Source organism: Notechis scutatus, chromosome 6 (genome assembly GCF_049901735.1).
Source record: "Notechis scutatus isolate UNSWTSFEM ecotype Mainland chromosome 6, rNotScu1.2, whole genome shotgun sequence".
In the NCBI taxonomy this organism is placed as follows: Eukaryota; Metazoa; Chordata; class Lepidosauria; order Squamata; family Elapidae; genus Notechis; species Notechis scutatus.
Genome location: NC_142014.1, coordinates 60,830,576 through 60,851,853, shown reverse-complemented (window position 1 = coordinate 60,851,853; position 21,278 = coordinate 60,830,576). Strand labels below are relative to the sequence as shown.

At 37.0% G+C, this 21,278-nt stretch overlaps 1 protein-coding gene across 1 annotated transcript in view; it reads left to right on the top strand.

The window, feature by feature from the left end:
* Positions 1 to 20,791, top strand: part of TRIM24 (tripartite motif containing 24) — a 67,686-nt gene extending 46,895 nt beyond the window's left edge. Inside the window, exons 14-19 of the mRNA XM_087968486.1 lie at positions 670 to 838; positions 1,660 to 1,946; positions 3,030 to 3,165; positions 16,197 to 16,271; positions 18,467 to 18,616; positions 20,097 to 20,791. Coding sequence (XP_087824612.1) covers positions 670 to 838; positions 1,660 to 1,946; positions 3,030 to 3,165; positions 16,197 to 16,271; positions 18,467 to 18,616; positions 20,097 to 20,303 — 1,024 coding nt within the window. The 3' untranslated portion in view covers positions 20,304 to 20,791. The remainder of the gene's footprint in view (positions 1 to 669; positions 839 to 1,659; positions 1,947 to 3,029; positions 3,166 to 16,196; positions 16,272 to 18,466; positions 18,617 to 20,096) is intronic.
* Positions 20,792 to 21,278: the final 487 nt, after the last annotated feature.

The window sequence follows — 21,278 nt, the reverse complement described above, 5'->3', positions numbered from 1 at the left end:
GATTAGCACAATCTTCCCTAAAGATTGGGGTGTGGGACTATATTTTTAAGAATTCCTGAACCAATATGACCAAGAAACAGGAACATCCATCAGTAGCCAGCAATATATATTAAGCTGATAGGGATAAGTATACAAGTTAAAAATACACAAAACATAATTTCTGCAAAGGAGACATATGATATGAAGATAAATGTTATATTGATTCTACAAAAAACAAGAGAAGTATTGTTAATTAAAAAGAGCTTAGATGATGACTCTTTGGAAAGGTTAGATTTTAAATATTTAAAAATTAGGCTTTAAAAAAGAAAATATTTTACCTAGATGAAGAAAAAATACATATAGACAATTAAGGAAATTATTATCCTTTTATCATTTTGTATGATAATACACCCATTTTAATTTTGTAGTTGAAATGTATTCAGTGTAGTTGAAATGTATGCAAAAACTAATGTTTTTGAAAATACACAATTTCACCCAGACTACTACATTAATCAGGTTTTGTGTTATCAAGATTGAACCATGAACAATTAGGGCACAGATTGATTTTTCCCACCTTATGCAAGCAATAATTTCTGAAAGCAGCATTATTGTGCTCTGATTAAAAACCTGCAAAACCTGTTTTAATAATCTAGTGTATCTTTTCTTTTTTTCTGTATATTTCATTTATAGCTCTACTTCTTCTGGCAAACCATCAGGTGCAGATTCAACCCAGAGAGTCCCTGTGGTCATGTTAGAGCCTATCAGAATAAAACAAGAGTCTGGTGTACCAAGTGAGAACTATGATTTCCCAGTTGTCATAGTGAAGCAAGAAACAGATGAAGAATCCCGTAATCAAAATGTAATCACAATTATGAAAAATAGTCTTAAATACAAAAGGGCACTAACAAATTATAAATTAGTTGAGTTACAATATTTCTGCTAAAGAAATCTTACCAGGTTCATTTCCAATTCAGGAATAAAGAAGGCAGCCAGTTAATTGAATAAAGAATGACGGTTATTTGGAGAGCACAGTATCAATCAGTTAATTTTATTTATGGCCAAAAGGCCCAAAAGTCATCAGAGGCAGATATGATGAGCCTTTCATTGCAAGGCCTTTATATAGCAAAACCTTGCTTTATTCCTCAAAAATACAGAAAAGCATGCCCTCTAGAAATTCCAAGAAAGTGCATTTAGCCACTGCTGCTTTGTAGACAAACACCCTGTTCAGTTGTGATGTTAGCATTTGTTCATTGAAATCTCTTTGAGGAAAGCAGCTTTTTCCTTATTTTAGCAAAAAGTTCTTAAGGTTTAGATCAGACAGGACAGAATATTCACCCAATTACATTTGTGTTTCCCATTGCATTTTCAATTTGTTTAAAAACAAATTTGTTTTTAAAACTTTGGTCCTGATTGAGGCAGGAAGATTATGTGGAAGGGGAGCTGTTTCCTTTCCACAGAAGCATTTTATATAAGGCTATGATGAAAAATATTTAATAATCTTGGTGGCTTTTTAAAAAAATCTTTGATATAATATACTCTTGATAAGGATATATTCAGCTGAATCAACTGGCTAGATAATATGTATAATTTGTCAAAGAGGCATGATTCTCTATGTACATATTAATATGTATGCAAAAAAGATACTTCATTTTGATGAAATTAGACATTTTTTGTCTACAGTCCAGGTTTCCAAGAGCCATTCTTTCCTCAGTGTTACTGAATAGCAGCCTCTCCTCTGAAGCATCAGTGTTGAGAACAGAAGCACCAGACAGTACAGGTGACCAGACATCCAATGGCAAGGCAACATGGATAGGATCTCCACATGGTGGAGATGGCAGAAAAGATGATGATCCTAACGAGGATTGGTGTGCAGTATGTCAGAATGGAGGAGAACTTTTGTGTTGTGATAAGTGTCCCAAAGTGTTCCACCTTTCATGTCATGTTCCTACACTCAGGAATTTTCCAAGGTAAAGTCTAAAGTCATGCTCTTTTATGGCATGAACTTAAACATTATTTAAATGATTGCATCTGATTTTAAAGCTAAGCTGGAATCGGCAGTGTCAGGTTTCGTCTGGATGTATAAAGCAAGATACCACTGTGGAATGTTTTCCAATATTTAGCTCCTGTTCATATTTATCTTCTAGGCTGATAAATGCACCAGGATGCAACATCTGTATTTGTTCCAATTTTAAAGTATAGCAAACAAATCTAGAGTAGTGGCTTTGTTTTTTGTTACAGAATGCTGCTTAAAAAATCAACTGTCAATATTTTTTCCAACTTCAGATATTATACAGCTAAATAACAGACTTTAAGTAGGTAGTTATATTTCTGTTGGATCTGTACTTTCCCTATAATGCTGTTAATCATTAAGAGCTGTAAATCAAATCCCAAAGATATCCATGGTATTGTTTTGGGTGCTTTCTTTCAACAGGTGTGGGCGAGCAAGTGTGTTGGATGGTATAGAAATGTGATATAAGGGCAACAATTGTAATACCCACTGATAACCAATACTTTGTTTTCTAAGGGTTACTAAGAAAATAGTTTTGTTAAAGCTAGTTGGGAATGGCCCTTACCAGCTTTTTCTGCTATCTAGATAGCTCTCTTTCTCCTGCTTTGAGAAGAGAAAACTATATACAGAGGACCATTGCAGAAAAGATATGGATTATTGTAGTCTTGGGAGGAGGAGGGGGGGGTGCAAGTGGAGAGTGGCATAGTAAGAACATTCTAGTTTTCTGTCTTATTCTTTCCCATAAAACACTATCAAAGCCATGAAGTAACCATTTAGGAAACAGGTCAGTCTGACTTTTTGTGACTTTCAGTTTCATTTGAGAAGATTCAATTCAAAAGTAATTGTATTGACTTTAAGGATAACTATTTTAATACCTACCATCTCAGTGGTTGGGGATTCTCTATCTGATTGACGGAGAAACTCAAAATTGAACAAAGTAATTTCTCCATCATTGGCTTCATTGTATTAAAGCTTGCAAACATTCAGAATGCAAAAATGGGAAGCTTATGTCAATCTTCTTTCTTCATTTTTCCCCCCCCAGTGGTGAATGGATTTGTACATTCTGCCGTGATTTGGCTAAACCTGAAGTAGAATATGATTGTGGTATCTCAAACCATGTTTCTGAAGAAAAAAGAAAACTGGAAGGCAGTCCGGGTTTGGCACCAATAGATCAGAGGGTAATTTCATTGTATTGTGTTAATTCTACAAACTAGTTTTGAAAAAAAAAGTGCAAGATAATAAAAATAATGAATTAATTGGTACTGAAAATCTGAGACAAAAATACAGATAGCAATAGCACTTAGACTTATATACCACTTCATAGTGCTTTACAGCCCTCTAAGCGGTTTACAGTCATTTTATTGCCCCCAACAATCTAGGTTCTCATTTTACCAACTTTGGAAGGACTGAGTCAACCTTGAGATGGCCAAGATCGAATTTAAGACTGTGAGCAGAATTAATTTGCAATACTGATTCTAGCCTGCAATGTGTCACAGGTTCAACTCTTCTGATTTTCTATTAGTCATCCACATATATATTTCAAGTGTTAGAAATGTTTTATTAACTATTATAGAGTGCCGTTATGATTATTTTAATGTTATTGGTTTAAGCACTTTCATTAACAGTGATATCTGGATAAATTGCATATGTACCAATTTAGACTGCTCAACAATTAGAATCAGAGCAATATGTGCCTCTGGAATATTATGTTAATCTAACCTTGAGCTTCCCTTGTGTCAGAAATATACAATCAATAAATATACACTGCTCAAAAAAATAAAGGGAACACAAAAATAAGACATCCTAGATCTGAATGAATGAAATATTCTCATTAAATACTTTGTTAATTACATAGTTGAATGTGTTGACAACAAAATCACACAAAAATTATCAATGGAATCAAAGTTAGCAACCCATGGAGGTCTGGATTTGAAGTTACACTCAAAATTAAAGTGGAAAAAAACACTACAGGCTGATCCAACTTTGATGTAATGTCCTTAAAACAAGTCAAAATGAGGCTCAGTAGTGTGTGTGGCCTCCATGTGCCTGTATGACCTCCCTACAACGCCTGGGCATGCTACTGATGAGGTGGCTGATGGTCTCCTGAGGGATCTCCTCCCACACCTGGACTAAAGCATCCCCCAACTCCTGGACAGTCTGTGGTGCAATGTGGTGTTGGTGGATGGAGTGAGACATGATGTCCAAGATGTGCTCAATTGGATTCAGGTCTGGGGAACAGGCAGGCCAGTCCATAGCATCAATGCCTTCATCTTGCAGGAACTGCTGATACACTCCAGCCATATGAGGTCTAGCATTATCTTGCATTAGGAGGAACCCAGGGCCAACCGCACCAGCATATGGTCTCACAAGGGGTCTGAGGATCTAATCTCAGTACCTAATGGCAGTCAGGCTACCTCTGGCGAGCACATGGAGGGCTGTGCAGCCCCCTAAAAAAATGCTACCCCATACCATTACTGATCCACTGCCAAATCGGTCATGCTGGAGGATGTTGCAGGCAGCAGAAAGTTGAAGGTGGAGGTAGCGGTCCTGATATTGGGTTGTTGCCCTCCTATGGCCTCCTCCACGTCTCCTGACGTACTGGCGTACTCTTGGTAGCACCTCCATGCTCTGGACACTGACACAGCAAACCTTCTTGCCACAGCTTGCATTGATGTGTCATCCTGGATGAGCTGCACTACCTGAGCCACTTGTGTGGGTTGTAGACTCCGTCTCATGCTACCACTAGAGTCAAAGCACTGCCAGCATTCAAAAGTGACCAAACCATCAGCCAGAAAGCATAGGAACTGAGAAGTGGTCTGTGGTCACCACCTGCAGAACCACTCCTTTATTGGGGATGTCTTGTTAACTGCCTATGCTTTCCACCTGTTGTCTATTCCATTTGCACAACAGCATATGAAATTGATTGTTAATCAGTGTTGCTACCTAAGTGGACAGTTTGATTTCACAGAAGTGTTGATTGACTTGGAGTTACATTGTGTTGTTTAAGTGTTCCCTTTATTTTTTTGAGCAGTGTATTTACATAATAATAGAATAGAATAGAATAGAATAGAATAGAATAGAATAGAATAGAATAGAATAGAATTCTTTATTGGCTAAGTGTGATTGGACACACAAGGAATTTGTCTTGGTGCAAATGCTCTCAGTATACATAAGAGAAAAGATATATTCGTCAAGAATCATAAGGTACAACACTTAATGATAGTCATAGGGTACAATAAGCAATCAAATCATACTAGGAAACAGTATGTATTTAAGGATACAAGCGACAAAGTTACCATCATACAGTCACAAGTGGGGGGGATGGGTGATAAGGAGTGATGAAAAGATTAATAGTAATGGTTGTGCAGACTTTGTAAATAGTTGAACAGTGTTGAGGGAATTATTTGTTTAGCAGAGTGATGGCATTCGGGGAAAAGCTGTTCTTGTGTCTAGTTGTTCTGGTGTGCAGTGCTCTATAGCATCATTTTGAGGGAAGGAGTTGAAACAGTTTATGTTTGGGATGTGAGGGGTCTGTAAATATTTGCATAGCCCTCTTTTTGACTCGTGCAGTATACAGGTCCTCAATGGAAGGGAGTTGTTTGTTAGGAATGATAGTCACCTTACAGTTGGGTTGGCAATATATAAAACAGGATAGTCATTTAATACTGTTGTATCTTTAAGAGAATGTTGTAATTGTGATTGACTGAGGTTCTTCCAACGGCCATAAGATGGAGCCAGAAGCCTGGTTTGTTCTTCTTGCATTTCACTTTTGCCTGAACATCATTCTGCTTGGATTGCTGTGAGTCTTGCAACTGTTCGCAAACTCCGTTTACTGAACTTTGTTTATGATATTGGTAAAGAAAAGGACTTCGTCTTTGGATTATCGCTGGACTGATTGTTTTGAATACTAACTGCTTTAACCGTGTATGATTTGGACTGTTTGTTGGACTTCGTTTACCCGTTTACAGGAAGTAAGACTTACATTTTACTATTCAGTGTATCTGTGTGCTGGTTGTATGTTATTCATCCCCACTGTCACTATGTTTCCCTGAGTGCACTCATTCTCCTAACGGGAATACCTCAACAGTAGTTATTGTTTTTTCTGCAGTCCTAATTATCCTCTGAAGTCTGTGTCTGTCCTGTTGGATTGCAGAACCAAACCAGACAGTTATAGAGGTGCAGATGATAGAGTCAATAATTCCTCTGTTGAACTGTATCAGCAGCTCCTGGGGCAGTTTGAGCTTTGTGAGTTGGCACAGAAAGAACATTCTTTGTTGTGCTTTTTTGATGAAGTTTTTGATGTTAGGTGTCCATTTTAGGTGATGTGATATAATAGAACCTAGAAATTTGAAGGTCTTTACTGTTGATGCTGTATTGTCTATTATTGTAAGAGGTGGTAGTATGGGAGGGTTTCTTCTAAAGTGTACCACCATTTCTATGGTTTTGAGTGTGTTCAGTTCCAGATTGTTCTGGTTACACCACGAGGCAAGTTGTACAACCTCCTGTCTGTATGTGGATTTATAAACATAAATATGCCATCAAATATACAAATAATGAATGGGTATGAGATATGGAATATTCAACTTGCTATATCTATAATCCTTCATAGTTTTATGAAATATGCCTTTATCAGTGAAATATCTGTTGTCTCAAATTCCAAGAGGTTGGTGTGAGGAGCTGCTGGCTGCTTGGGAGGAGGCAGAGGGTGAGTACAAAGGAGAAAGATAGCGGCCCATGCACCTAATGGCGCGAGAATCATAACTATAAACCAAAATACCAATAATACATTTAGGGTTAGTGCGCTTGATATTGTGACTTTATTTTATTTCAAAATGACTGGCTTAGTTCAGTGCAATACTTGCTTTACAGCTGTCTTTCGCAGTACTCTTTTCAAATTTGGATACTGTCCTCTGTAAAAAAATTACCAGTCTACATGGACAGATTACCTATCTAGAATCTCTAATCTGTGCTCTCCAAGCAGAAATTAGGTGCCCAATCCAGCCATCTATTGAGCTGCCATGCTATTAGCCCCCACTACCACAAAGATCCTACAGGAAAAGGGCAGTATGGACAACCGTGGGATCTGGCAGGGTGAGAGCTGTGGACCATAAACACAAAGCTTTTGTTGTGTCCCAGCATAACAGATACAGTGCCCTTGCTGACCTTAATAGGGACACTAAAGTGACAGGTCAAGGTGGTTGTGATAATGATAACTCAAATAAGCCGAGGATCATGGTCCCAGAAGAAGAACCTACTTTGGAAAGGAGAAAGTGTGAATCAGGTATTACGCACCAATCACACAAGAAGAGTAAGGCATCCAAAAAGAGAAGCCACCTTCTGGTTGGGGACTCAGTTGTAAGGGATGTAAATTTAGGAAAAGATACGGAGGTTTTGAAAGAGGTCAGGTGTCTGCCAGGTGCTACTGCCAGCAGAGACAAGAGGTGTATTCTTAAGATAGTCAAGAATGCCAGTAATGACTGTGATGATGCTATTATACATCTTGGTACAAATGATCTGTCCCAGAAGGATGTACTTTCTGAACTTAGTAATATGGCCTGTAGGCTTATCTTTTCAGAAGTTCTATCAGTATACAAGGAACAAAAAGGGAAAGGCCAGCATGTAGTGGAGTTTAATGTGTGGCTAAAGGAGTGGTGTAAAAGGGAAGGCTTTGGTTTTATTAATCATGAAGTCTGCAGCTGGTCCAATGGCAAACTGTACAAAAGAGATGGTTTGCATCCATCAAAGAAAGGGACTGAGTTACTTGGCATTAAATTCACAGATTTCATGGATAAACATTTAAACTGAACAGCGGGGACAGAGAATTAATGGATACAGAACATTTCTGTCCCCAGCAACCTAAAATTAATAAGGATACCAGTGCATGAAAAATAGATGCTTGTGCAGGTAAGATTACCAACCTTGCTGTCAACCAAAACGAAACATTTAGTAGTGAGTGCCATACCATGTGCATTAATCAAACAGGTGGCATGAAAGTAGGGACAAGGCAGGCACAACACAAGTTATGTAGACAGTAAACACAGTGTCAGACATAAAGATCTCAAGTGCCTATATACAAATGCACAAAGTCTGGGGAACAAATAGCGTGAACTCAAACTACGAATACATGAAGGTAGATATGATATAGTTGGAATTACAGAAACATGGTGGGATGAAACCCATCACTGGAACATACTGGTAGAAGGATACAAACTATTAAAAAAAACCAGACCCCATAAAAGAGGAGGTGGAGTTGCACTGTATGTAAAGGACCACTATATTGCTACAGAAATGCATGAAACCAAAGATGAAAACCTAGAATGCATATGGGTCAATATAAAAGAAAAAAAGAATGACATGGCCATAGGTGTATATTATATCAAGCAGAAAATATAGATGTCCTTTTTGCCAGCCAACTAACAAACATATGCAGGAAACACAAAACAATAGGAATGGGAGACTTCAATTATCCTGATATCAATTTGAAAACTAATTCTACACCAAGTGAGAAATCAAATAAGTTCCTAACCAACCTAGCTGACAACTTTGTTGTCCAAAAGGTAGAGGGTGAAACTAGAGGGACAGCCATACTGGACTTAATTATTACAAACAGTGAAGAAGTGATAGAGGGAGTTGAAACTGCAGGAACCTTGGGTGAGAGTGACCATGTCATACTAGAATTCAACATAACACAAACACAAGCAACAGAACATAATGACACCAGAGTCTTGGATTTTAAAAGAGCTGATTTTAATAAACTCAAAGAGAATTTGGGAAAGATTCCATGGATGAAAATCCTAAAGGAGAAAACAACTCAAGAATCTTGAAAAGTATGATCATAGAAGCCTAGACCAGCACAATACCATTGAGAAAGAAAAACAAGAAATCCAGATCTTTGTGGCTGCACAAAGATCTCTCTGGCAGATTGAAAGAAAAAAAAAGGACAAGTACAAAAAATGGAAAAAAGGACATACAACTAAGGCAGAATATCAGCAGATAGCCAGAATCTGCAAAGATGAAGTCAGGATAGCAAAGGCTCGGAACGAACAAAGGCTTGCAACAAAAGTCAAAGATAAAAAAAATAAAAAAAAGAGAGAAAGCAGAACTGCTTAACTCATTCTTTGCATCGGTCTTCATGCAAAAAGAAACTATAGCTCAACCCACCAAAAACATAACGTAAAAGACAGACCAGAAATAAAAGTTAAGTAAAAAAATAGTAAGAGAACACCTGTCTGATCTTGATGAACACAAATCACCGAGGCCTGATGGATTACATTTCAGAGTTTTAAAGGGGTTGGCAGAGGTCATCTCAGAACCACTGCACCATATCTTTCAAAAATCTTGGAGCACCGGGGAACTACCAGAGGACTGGAAAAGAGCTGATGTGGTTCCCATCTTCAAAAAAGGAGAAAAAAAAACAGACCAGGAAACTATAGACCAATCAGCCTAACGTCAAAAACTGGGAAGATACTGGAAAAGATAATAAAACAGATCTGCCAACATCTAGAAACAAGTAAAGTAATAACTAGCAGTCAGCACGGGTTTGTTAAGAACAGATCATGCCAAACCAATCTTATTTCATTCTTCAACATAGTGACTAAATTAGTAGACCAGCAAAATACTATGGACATAATATATTTAGATTTCAGCAAGGCATTCGACAAAGTAGACCACAACCTACTTCTTAGTAAGCTAGAAAAAAGTGGAATAGATAGCCCCACTACTAGATGGACTCGCAACTGGCTGGCAAACCGTACTCAACGAGTAGTCCTTAATGGGTCTAAGTCTACATGGAGGGAAGTAAGCAGTGGGGTGCCACAAGGTTCCATCTTAGACCCAGTACTCTTCAATATCTTCATTAACGACTTAGATGAGGGAATAGAAGGGGAATTTACCAAATTTGCAGATGATATTAAGCTGGCAGGAATAGCTAACACCCAAGAAGATAGGCTCAAGATCCAGATGGATTTTGATAGACTAGAACACTGGGCCGTATCTAACACTATGAATTTCAATATAGAGAAAAGTAAAGTCCTACACTTAGGCAAGAAAAACCAAAAGTACACATATAGACTGGGTGAACCCAGGCTCAATAGCAGTAACTGTGAGAGGGATCTTAGAGTCTTAGTGGACAACCAGCTAAATATGAGCCAGCAGTGTGCAGCAGCAGCCAAAAAAGCTAATGCAATCCTAAATTGTATTAACAGAGTGTTAGGGTTTGGGGATTAACCCCTAGAAGAGTATTGCAGCAGTAGTCAAGCCAGGAAGGGCCCCAGAGTATGCACACACTGAACACAAACACTGTTTGTAGTTTAAATAGTTTTTAATCCAGTTAGAGTTTAAACATTGTCATTCAGTCCATTAAGTCATTCACAGTATTTCCATCCAGTAAGACTCACTAGTATAGTCCAAGTTAAGAGTCCTTGCAATATCTTTATCAGCCGATAAAGATATCTTCTCCTCCTCCGGTTTCACTCTCCAGAGAAACAAACGCTGGATATTCAGTAGAATTACGCAGTAAATCAGCAAACAGTAGCAAACAATAACAGTTCAGTCACAGGCACTCACAGTCAGTAATCACAGTTAGTCGCAGCAGCACACAGTAACAGTTACTCACAGTAAGCTTTCCAGCTTCTAATGCTTCCTTATATTGTAACTTCTAACCGCACCCTTAATCGGCTAATTGCCTGCTGCATTGTGCTTAAAGTGATAAGCACTTAAACCATGATATCTAAGTTTTATATATTTATTCACCCAAACCATATTTGGTATCAATGTTATACCTAACATACTCCCTTTTGGGTGAAATAAATATATAATACCTTACAATCTAATCCCATATTTTTCACAACTCTCCTGGTGCTTACTGGCACCTTGGGCTTTTGTAAAATTATCAGCTAAATTGTCCTCCGACATACAGTACTCTAGCTGAATCATCTTACTTCTTACAGATTGTCTCACGTTTAGGTATCTTAGATCTGTATGCTTGCTCCTTGTTTTTACTCCAATATTTGTGGCCATTTGAATTGCTGCCTGATTATCTTCATGAATAATTATAGGATAATCTACAGTTATACCTATATCAATTAACATTTGTTTATACATTATTAATTCTGTACATAACAATGATAAACAGGAGAATTCTGCCTCCATAGTAGACAAACTTATATGCTGTTGTCTTATTGACTTCCAGCCTATTAATGTCTTACCCAGCATTATGGCTGTTCCTGAAGTCGACTTTCTAGTGTCTCTTTCTGATGCAAAGCTAGCATCTGCATAAGCACACAGAATTAAATCACCCTTTGGTTCTAAATACAATGAATAATTCATTGTCTTTTTAAGATATCTTAATATCCTCTTAGCTGCATTCCAGTGTCTTTCACATGGTGCAGAATTGAATCTAGCCAACTGATTCACGCAGTACGATATATCTGGTCTAGACCAATTACTAATATAACTCAAACTACCAATTAAAGATTGATAAATCACCTTATCAAACTCAGGGCTTTGTACATCAGTGTTGCTAAACTCCTGACTCATTGGAGTCTTAGCTGGCTTACAAAGCTCCATCTTGTAATCTTTTAGCAATTTGCTTATCTTATCTTCCTGAGATATCTTAAAACCTTTCCGTGTTTTCTTTATATTCAAACCGAGATACTTCTTTATCTCCCCTAATTGCTTGATCTTTATTCTCTTTCCTAATGATGTTATTATTTTATTTGCTTCATCATTAGTTTCAGTTATCAATGCAATGTCATCTGTGAATAGTAATAATAATGAAACTTTCCCATTTGTCTCCCTCTTAAACAGACATGGATCGGCTAAACCAGCTTTAAATCCTATATTGTCTAGTTCCTTTACAATATACTGGTTCCATTCATAGCCTGATTGTTTAAGACCATAGAGGCTTTTCTTTAACAACCAACAATCATTATTATCCTTATTTTCACTTTTAATACCAACAGGTTTTTTCATATAAATAATATGTTTTAATGGGGCGTGCAAGTAAGCAGTTTCCACATCTAAATGGTTAACTATATAGTTTTTACTAGCTGCCCACACTAAAGCTGCCCTCAAGGTTGCTGCCTTAAGACTAGGTGCAAACACCTCATCATAGTCATTGGCATTCTGCCTAAAACCTTGGGCTACTAACCTTGCCTTATGGATTAAATTACCATCTTTATCTGTTTTACCTTAAATATCCATTTGCAGCCAATGGATTTCTTTCCTACAGGTAATTTGGCATTCTCATACACCTTCATATCACTTAATGAATTCAGTTCCTTATTCATTGCTGCATACCATTTTTCTTTTTCCTTATTAGGATACTTTTTAATTTCTTCAACAGAATTAGGAACTTGATTAATCTGGCACACTGTGTTAGCCTGGTACCTATCAGGCGGTCTAGATATACGTGTAGTTCTTCTGGGAATTACAGGGCTTACAGGAGGACTTTGTTGAACTACTACCTGTTCATCTTCCTCATCCTGTTCAGCTATTGAATCTGTTTCTTCCTTTATGGGCACTATCTCATCCTGTATTTGTCTCTTTACTTTATTTTTAAAGTTACAGGGATAACTAATGGGATTTCTATAGGATTCAATAATTACATCTTTATTGGCATCCTGTTCTAATTTCTCCCATCCTTCATGTTCTAGAAATTGTACACTAGCACTACATAACACTTTAGATGTGCCTTTCTCCCAAAATCTATATGCCCTATGGTTTGCCTGATAACCAACGAAGAAAAATCTTTTAGCTCTATGTTGCCCTTTTTTTCTGAGTTGTGCAGGAATATGCACCCATGCTGGTGCACCAAATGTGTGCAGGTAACTTAGGTCAGGTTTCCTGCCATGCCATCTGGTGAATGGAATTTCACCTGTTGTTGTATTAACAACGTTGTTCAATATGTTATTAGCACACATTGTAGCCTCCCCCACAAAGAATCAGGTAACCCAGAATCATTTAACATTGTTCTAACCATTGCCTGTAGTGTTTGGCCTCTTCTTTCAATAAAAGCGTTATGTTCTGGCCTGTATGGAGCAGACTTCTTATGCTCTATTCCAGATACCTTAAGTCTGTTCTGGAATTTGTTATTAATAAATTCGTGCCATTATCTGTCACCAGGGTTATCAGTTGTCGTTTAGACTTTCTTTCAGCAAACCTAAGCCAATTGAAAAATGTTGATATGTTTCAGTTTTGCTTTTCATTAAATAGCAAAACCCATATCTAGAATAATGGTCCATAATGCTCAGTATATATCTAGCACCCCCATACTGGGTTTCTTTGGACCTATTATGTCTGCAAATACTACTTCTAAAGGTTCTTTTGTTTTGAAACCATTTAGCCTATTTGCAGGCAATACTTTGCTCTTATCTTCACAGCAAACATTACAACGCAAATATTTATCACAAGGTTTTAACCTTATTCCTTCAGATAACTCAACTGTACGTTTTAGCATTTTAAAATTTACATGCCCCAAACGCCTATGCAATAAATGGATACATTCATCATGAGGCTTTATATTATTAAATACAGTTTGAGCCTCCCTTTCTTACTATTATCTAAGACATATAATGTTCCATTTAAAGCTGCAGTTACCCTTTTGTTATCTTTTCAATTATGCAATTATTATCCTTAAAAGTAATTACATAACCTAATTTATCTAATACCCTTACTGAAAGCAAATTAAACTTTAGTTGCGGTACATACAACATTTTTATATCCTGGTTTATGTACGGACAACGTGCAAAACCTTGACCTTTCGCTTTCAGGTTCCAGCCATTGGCAAGAGATATATGTTGAGAACTTGTAGACATTTTTATAAATTTTGTCTTATCTCTTGTGATGCAGTGGGATGCGCCACTGTCAACCACCCATAAATTATTCTTCACATCAGAGTTGCTAAACGTGGCTAGTTCAAATGCTTTCTTTGGCTTTTTTACATTCTGGCTTTTTCTCTTTTTGCACAATCTTGCCAAATGTCCTCTGCCTCCACAATTAAAACACTTTTTAATTGTGTATGCCGTCAAGATAAATTCTCTTCTTCCAGGTGCTTTACTTTGCTTTGCTGGTTTCTTTCAAGCTTTGAAGATAATTTCTCTTCTTTCTTATCTTCTCTCAGCTCGTCACGCTCACGCCTTCTTCTGGCTTCTTCTAGTAGCCTGCCTGTAATCTCGGTTAATGAGAGGCTTTCTTTTGGCAATACCTCTAACGAAGTCACATAGTCATCATAGCTTTGATCTAATGAAGATAATATTATGTAGACTTGTTGCAGTTCATTAAATATAAGCTCTTTTTCTTGCAAATCTTGAAAAATGCTCTTCATACAGTTTAAATGAACTAACATATCTCCATTCCTCTGAAGATGCGTTCGAAAAAGCTTCCGTGTAAGATTTATATGTGCTCCTACACTGTCCCGAACATAAATCTTCCTGAGGTTCTCCCAGCAGTTTGCAGCATTTTCTTCTCCACGAATATGGACAAGCTGCTGATCACAGAGAGTCAGTCCTATGATGCATAAAGCCTGCTCATTCTTCAGTTTAAAGTCTTGTAACTTTTCTTTATCATCATCATTAGCAGGATCCCAGCTACTCACATCTGGTGGGTTTGCTATAATGTCCCACAAACCTTCTCTGCGTAGAAGTAAACTACATTTCATTGACCATGAAACATAGTTTGTTCCATCCAGCCTGGATATCATGGACAGTTGTGACAAATTTACTTGTGCCATTGCTCTTCAGATATTTTAACTATTTTAAACTAATTAAAACAGTTTGTTTTTACAGTAATGTGCAACTCACACCAACTCTCTCTGCTATATCCTGGTTAGTTAGACTATGCTGCTGGGCCCATAACCAATGTTAGGGTTTGGGGATTAACCCTAGAAGAGTATTGCAGCAGTAGTCAAGCCAGGAAGGGCCCCAGAGTATGCACACACTGAACACAAACACTGTTTGTAGTTTAAATAGTTTTTAATCCAGTTAGAGTTTAAACATTGTCATTCAGTCCATTAAGTCATTCACAGTATTTCCATCCAGTAAGACTCACTAGTATAGTCCAAGTTAAGAGTCTTGCAATATCTTTATCAGCCGATAAAGATATCTTCTCCTCCTCCGGTTTCACTCTCCAGAGAAACAAACGCTGGATATTCAGTAGAATTACGCAGTAAATCAGCAAACAGTAGCAAACAATAACAGTTCAGTCACAGGCACTCACAGTCAGTAATCACAGTTAGTCGCAGCAGCACACAGTAACAGTTACTCACAGTAAGCTTTCCAGCTTCTAATGCTTCCTTATATTGTAACTTCTAACCGCACCCTTAATCGGCTAATTGCCTGCTGCATTGTGCTTAAAGTGATAAGCACTTAAACCATGATATCTAAGTTTTATATATTTATTCACCCAAACCATATTTGGTATCAATGTTATACCTAACACAGAGGATTACAATCAAGATCAAGTGAGGTACTAATATCACTCTATAAAGCCTTAGGAAGACCACACCTAGAGTACTGCATCCAGTTTTGGTCACCACATTATAAAAAAGATGTTGAGACTCTAGAAAAAGTACAGAGAAGAGCAACCAGGATGATTAGGGGTCTGGAGGCTAAAACATACAACAAACGGTTACAGGAACTAGGCTTGGCTAGTCTAGTAAAGAGAAGGACCAGGGGAGACATGATAGCGGTCTTCCAATATTTGAGGGGCTGCCACAGGGGGGCAAGGGGTCAAGCTATTTTCTAAAGCACCCGAAGGCCAGACAAGGAATAATGGATGAAACTGAACAAGGAGAGATTTAACCTGGAAATAAGGAGAAACTTTCTGACAGTGAGAACAATCAACCAATGGAACAGCTTGCCCTCAAAAATTGTGGAAGCGCCATCACTTGAGACTTTCAAGAAGAGATTGGACTGCCATTTGTCAGAAATGGTGTAGGGTCTCCTGCTTGGGCCGGGGGGTTGGATTAGATGACCTACAAGGTCTGTTACCTGTCTCAGAAGTTCAAATGATATATTTCAAATGTGTGAATATTAAGTTAAAAATATCAGTAGGAAAAAATACATCAAGGGATTCAAAAATAATAATAATGAGCAAATTCATTATTATTGCGTTAAAGACTGCTCTGCATGTTTATATAGTTTACAATACTGTTGTAAACTTTCAAGCTGATGTCCCAAATAATTTTAGTTATTTCTGTCCCAATATATAGAAATGTGAAAGATTACTTCTGTACCTTTACTGCCATGAAATGAGCCTTGCTTTTCAAGATCCAGTCCCTTCCACGGTAGGTTATTAACTTTACTACTAATCACTGATATTGTTTGTACCCCTTACTAGTTAAACAAGAAGATTTCTGTATTGCGCTTAAAATTCACCGACTCCATTCTATATTATTGGGTCTTCTTTAATTATAATCTTTAATTCTTTCCAGTTGCTTCTAGTAGTCAGCCTTCAAGGTCTCTCTTACCATGTTTTCTCTAATCCATAACATTTTGCCAGTGAAAGAATGTTTTACTCCTAAATTCAGAATACTCATTTATTTTAAGAGGATTTTAAACAAACCAGGTGTTATTTCATAACTTTATTCAATCTGGCCCCTTAGTCCATTTAAGAACTCCAAAACTAATGTTCTACTCACCCTTTTGCAATTTATTTCCAAATTTAGAATAGAATAACTTAGTTGGAAGGTACTTCAGAGGTCTTCTAGTCCAACCCCCTGCTCAGGCAGGAAATCCTACCATTCAAATGGTTGTCCAATCCCTTAAAAGAAATCTTGTCCAATTTCTTTAAGTTCTTAAACTTACATGAAATTGCTTTTCTTGAGGATTGAGGGAAAATCACCCAGTAATAAAACTTAAAGATTCTTAATATCCAAAAAGGGTTGGGCTTTTTTTTTTTTTTTTGGTTTTGTTTATATATTAAAGCTTTTGCTGGTTAGGATTGAACGATGACACTTTATTATTCGTCAATAGATAAAAGAACAGAAGTATCAGCTTTAAGTCCCATTTTTAAAAAGCCCCAGCTGATTTTGAAACTTTTTTACTTCTTCCTGATAGTTAACAGAAAATGTAACAGGAACCACATATCTCTAAACTGAAGCTGTGCAGTTTTAGCAAAATTGTATGCTTTGGAAAAGTTTCTTCTCTTGTCTGCAACCTCCTTAGTAAAATCAGGATAATAAGTACTATATTCTTTTTACAACCCCACTATATACCTGGGATTTTTCTGGTGTTTTTTGTTTTTTTTTTGTCTAGTTCTATGTAGAATGTCATCTTTTATATTTACAATTACAAACAGAAATTAAATAGTAGCAATATTTAAACTGGTTCTCCAGCCCTGGACTTTTTTGTATGGGTATTTTATACACATGCTATTCCCAATTTAAAAAATCAGCAGGCAGAGAAAGAAGATCTCCATAAATACTATACTGCAAGTTGTTTAGGAATATTCTCTGTGTCAATTATATGCAGATTTTTTTCTGCATAATTGAAACTGGGAAAGTAATATAATTATTCAGAAGATTGTGACTAGCATATTTTGTCATCTTCTGGTTTTTCATTTGATGCTTTGGTTACAGTCTTCCTCAATCTGTTTAAAATTTTTGTTAAGCTCTGTGATAACTGTTTAAGAAAAAAAGTTCTTTTGGCTTCATAAGTCAACAGGATGTCTTCTGCTTTTGAAAGAGGTGGGTGTGTGGGTGTGTGATACAGCTGTATTCACTGAGTTTTCTTGGTTCTAGTTGACATATTTAAAATAAAGGAATCAGCTATAGCTGGTCGTACATTACAATAAATATTCTTAATTTACCAGTTTGATGAAATACTGCCATGTAGCATAGGATTTCCTGCTACTTAAAGAAAAAAGGAATCAAGGGACAAGAAGAGAGATCAGCCAACATTATCAGCCCCAACCAGAAATCCATGGTGCCATCAGCCTTGAAGGTGGCAGTGGCAACACACTCCCAGTCATGGCTTGACTGGCAATTTTAAATAACTACTAGCCAGTCTCTAGTCTTCCTTTGGGGGGGTAGTTGTTTAGAGGTGGTAGTGCCATGGCAAAGACTTGGAGGAAATATATTATCAGGACTCAGACTAGGTGTAGAAGTATGGAATTGAATTTGTATTTATTGCTGTTGTGGGTGATCTGTGGCAGGATTGGGATAGGGAAAATATAACCCTCCTGGTCCAACTTGATTTTGATATCATCAGTCATAGTATCTTCCTGGAGCACTGGCAAAGAGTGACTCTTAAGCCTAATAAAATAAACAAATGCAATGTATAATCATCCGCAATACAGCTTGCTATTTGTTTTAGAACTACTACAACTGAAAATATATTTTTCATATGTTTTCATTGATGACATGGGAATAAATTTCTGTACACTTAATGGCCATCTGACTAAATATCTGCAATGTAACTTTTTAAAATTCCAAATCAACAGAAACTAAACTTCTGAAAATACTTATCTGTTTCTTTTTAGGTGCCTGACTACTATAAAATAATTAAGAAGCCAATGGATTTGTCAACAATAAAGAATAGATTGCAAGCACATCACACAATATATTCAAAACCAGAAGATGTTATAGCCGATTTCAGGCTAATATTTCAAAATTGTGCTGAATTTAATGAGGTGAAAAAAGAGTATAATATATTCTTATACACATTACTAAGAAACAATAATTGTTAAGTGGTATTGTGAAAGTCTCAACCCTGGGTGTGAGTAAGGGTGGATGACAGGTGATCCACATCTTGGAAAATAGTAATGGCAGCAACAACCTACCAAAATCACTACCCCAAAGAAACATTTGAGTATGAATGCCAACTTTCCACTCTATGGTTCAGCTATGATTTCTGCTATACCCAGGTGTTATGTCCCACCTTCTAAAATAAACAGTTAAATCCAAGACTCAACAAGATTCTTCAGATCAAAATCCTTCACAAAATAATTCCAATAAGTAGAAGTTCCAACGAATTAAATCCAAATCCCAACAAGATATTTCAGATCAAAATCCTCCAAACTGTGCTCTTCAGTTCTCCTTGCAAATAGACACTTTGTTCCAGGACAAAGTGCAAAGTCATATCTCTCCTTTATAGAGTAACTAATTAGTCTAATTGCTGGTCTGCTCTCCTACTGTATCCTCGTTGGTTCCTCCTTGTCAGGAGACGTCTTGTCCTGACATCTACCCAGCAATCATCCAAATTATCATCTTCTTCACCTGAAGATATCATTGGTTCCTCATTATCACCCCGCTTCCGGCTGACCACCTAATTGAAGGGTGGAGGAGTTTGAAGGTTCAAGCCGATCTTGCAAATCAAATGCATTCATCTCCTCCTCATCGTTAGAACTTGCTGATTCATATAAGTCCTCCTCGCTGGAGCTGTCATTCAAAAAACCTGTAGCAGATGCCGGAATCACAACACCCAGGAGCCTAATTTTGGGTACCATGATAGATTATAAAGCCATGTAATTATAAATTATCATACACCAGTTCTCTTAACGAGAAATAATAGAATATATCTAATTTCAAATTAAAATTTGTTTGTTTGCCATTTCAGTACATGTAGTCTTCAACTTAAAACCATTTAGTGACCATTTGAAGCTACAAGGACACTGAAAAAAGTAATTATGACCATTTTTCACATTTACAATTGTTGCAGCATCCCCATGGTCATGTGATCAAAATTCAAATGCTTGGCAACTGATTCATATTTATGACAGTTGCAGTATCCTGGGTCAATTTGTGACCTGACAAGCAAAGTCAATGGGGAAGCCAGATTCACTTAACAACCATGTTAGTAATTTAATGACTGTAGTGATTCACTTAACAACTGTGGCATGAAAGATCATAAAATGGGGCAAAACTCACTTAACAACTATCTTGCTTACCACAGAAATTTTGGGCTTAACTGTGGTTGTAAATTGAGGACTACCTGTACTATGAATACTATATGAAAGTTACAACATACCTGAAATTCTGCAGAAGTATTGCCAAAGTCCTTGAAATTTGTCTGTTTCCAACATAAGAATTCATAAACATTTCTAGAAATATTTTATGTAGTTCATTCAGAAACATATTCTAACATTATTAATATGTTTAATTTTCCAACAGCCTGATTCTGAAGTAGCTGATGCTGGAATGAAACTAAGTTTGTATTTTGAGAAACTTTTGAAGAACCTTTTTTCAGAGAGAAAATTTTCTGTTCAGCCTTATTGCCATTCTGCTAAAAATAGTTCAACCCCAACAGATGACTCAGATGATGAATTTGTGCAACCCCGGAAAAAACGCCTTAAGTGGGAAGAGCACCATTTTTTTTAAGTAAGCTGCTTATATGTACTCTTAAGCATTTTTTACTTAAATATTTATCAATTTTTCATTTTCTAAAAATAATTTTTGACATCGTTGATTTCTACATATAAGGGGCACTTAACTGGAAGTAATACCTTCCCCTGTTGATATAAATTTACCGTGCTTGTTTGGAAATAAATTATACTCTCAGTCCAGGGAAAACTAGGATGTTTTGGGAGGAAAAAAATTAAAAACAACTAGTTAAATTAGAATTGGGAGCTTTAAGAAAATGGGGTCTTTGAAAACATTAAAATTACAAAAGCCATTTGACTGGCCAAAATTATAATTCTTTACAATTTTATTGTACTTAAACGTTAGTCATTGGAGGGAAGAAGAGCACATGGTTTGCTATTGTCCTAAGTTTCTGAGAAGTACAATGAAACTGTAGTTTCCCCAGATAATGATTTGTGCCCTAAAATGTAAAGTGGGGAGATGAATTAAAGTTCTTTGAAAACCTATGCCTTTGTGTCTTTATGTGATCATATGAAGAGAAATCTTAATGTAACATTGGCTGGAAAACTTAATCCATGATAATTGATGCATTGGTAGATATGGTAGGAGATGGGGAGGGAAAGGGACCTGGTGCTTATTACTATTGTTTCATTCTACCCCCTATACTTTGTCCAGAGCTTGGTCTCTGGAATCTCAGATGCCCTGGACTCTGGCTGTTGCTGCTGAATGCCTAGCCAGCCTGTAATGAAGCCTGCCTCATATATAATTTGAGGGGGCTGACCAGGTAGGTATCACCAAAATGTTTGGTGCAGGAGTACTTTCATCTCAGAAACATGCCATAATGGGTTTGAGAAGCAGAGATAGGGGTGGGGTGGTTATCATTCAGTAGGCTGTAGTGACCTTTTACTTCCCTAGATATAGATAGATGTAAGACACTTTGTGAAATTGAAGTCTAATTCCCAGCAGATGTCACATATGAATCTGTTTTTGTCT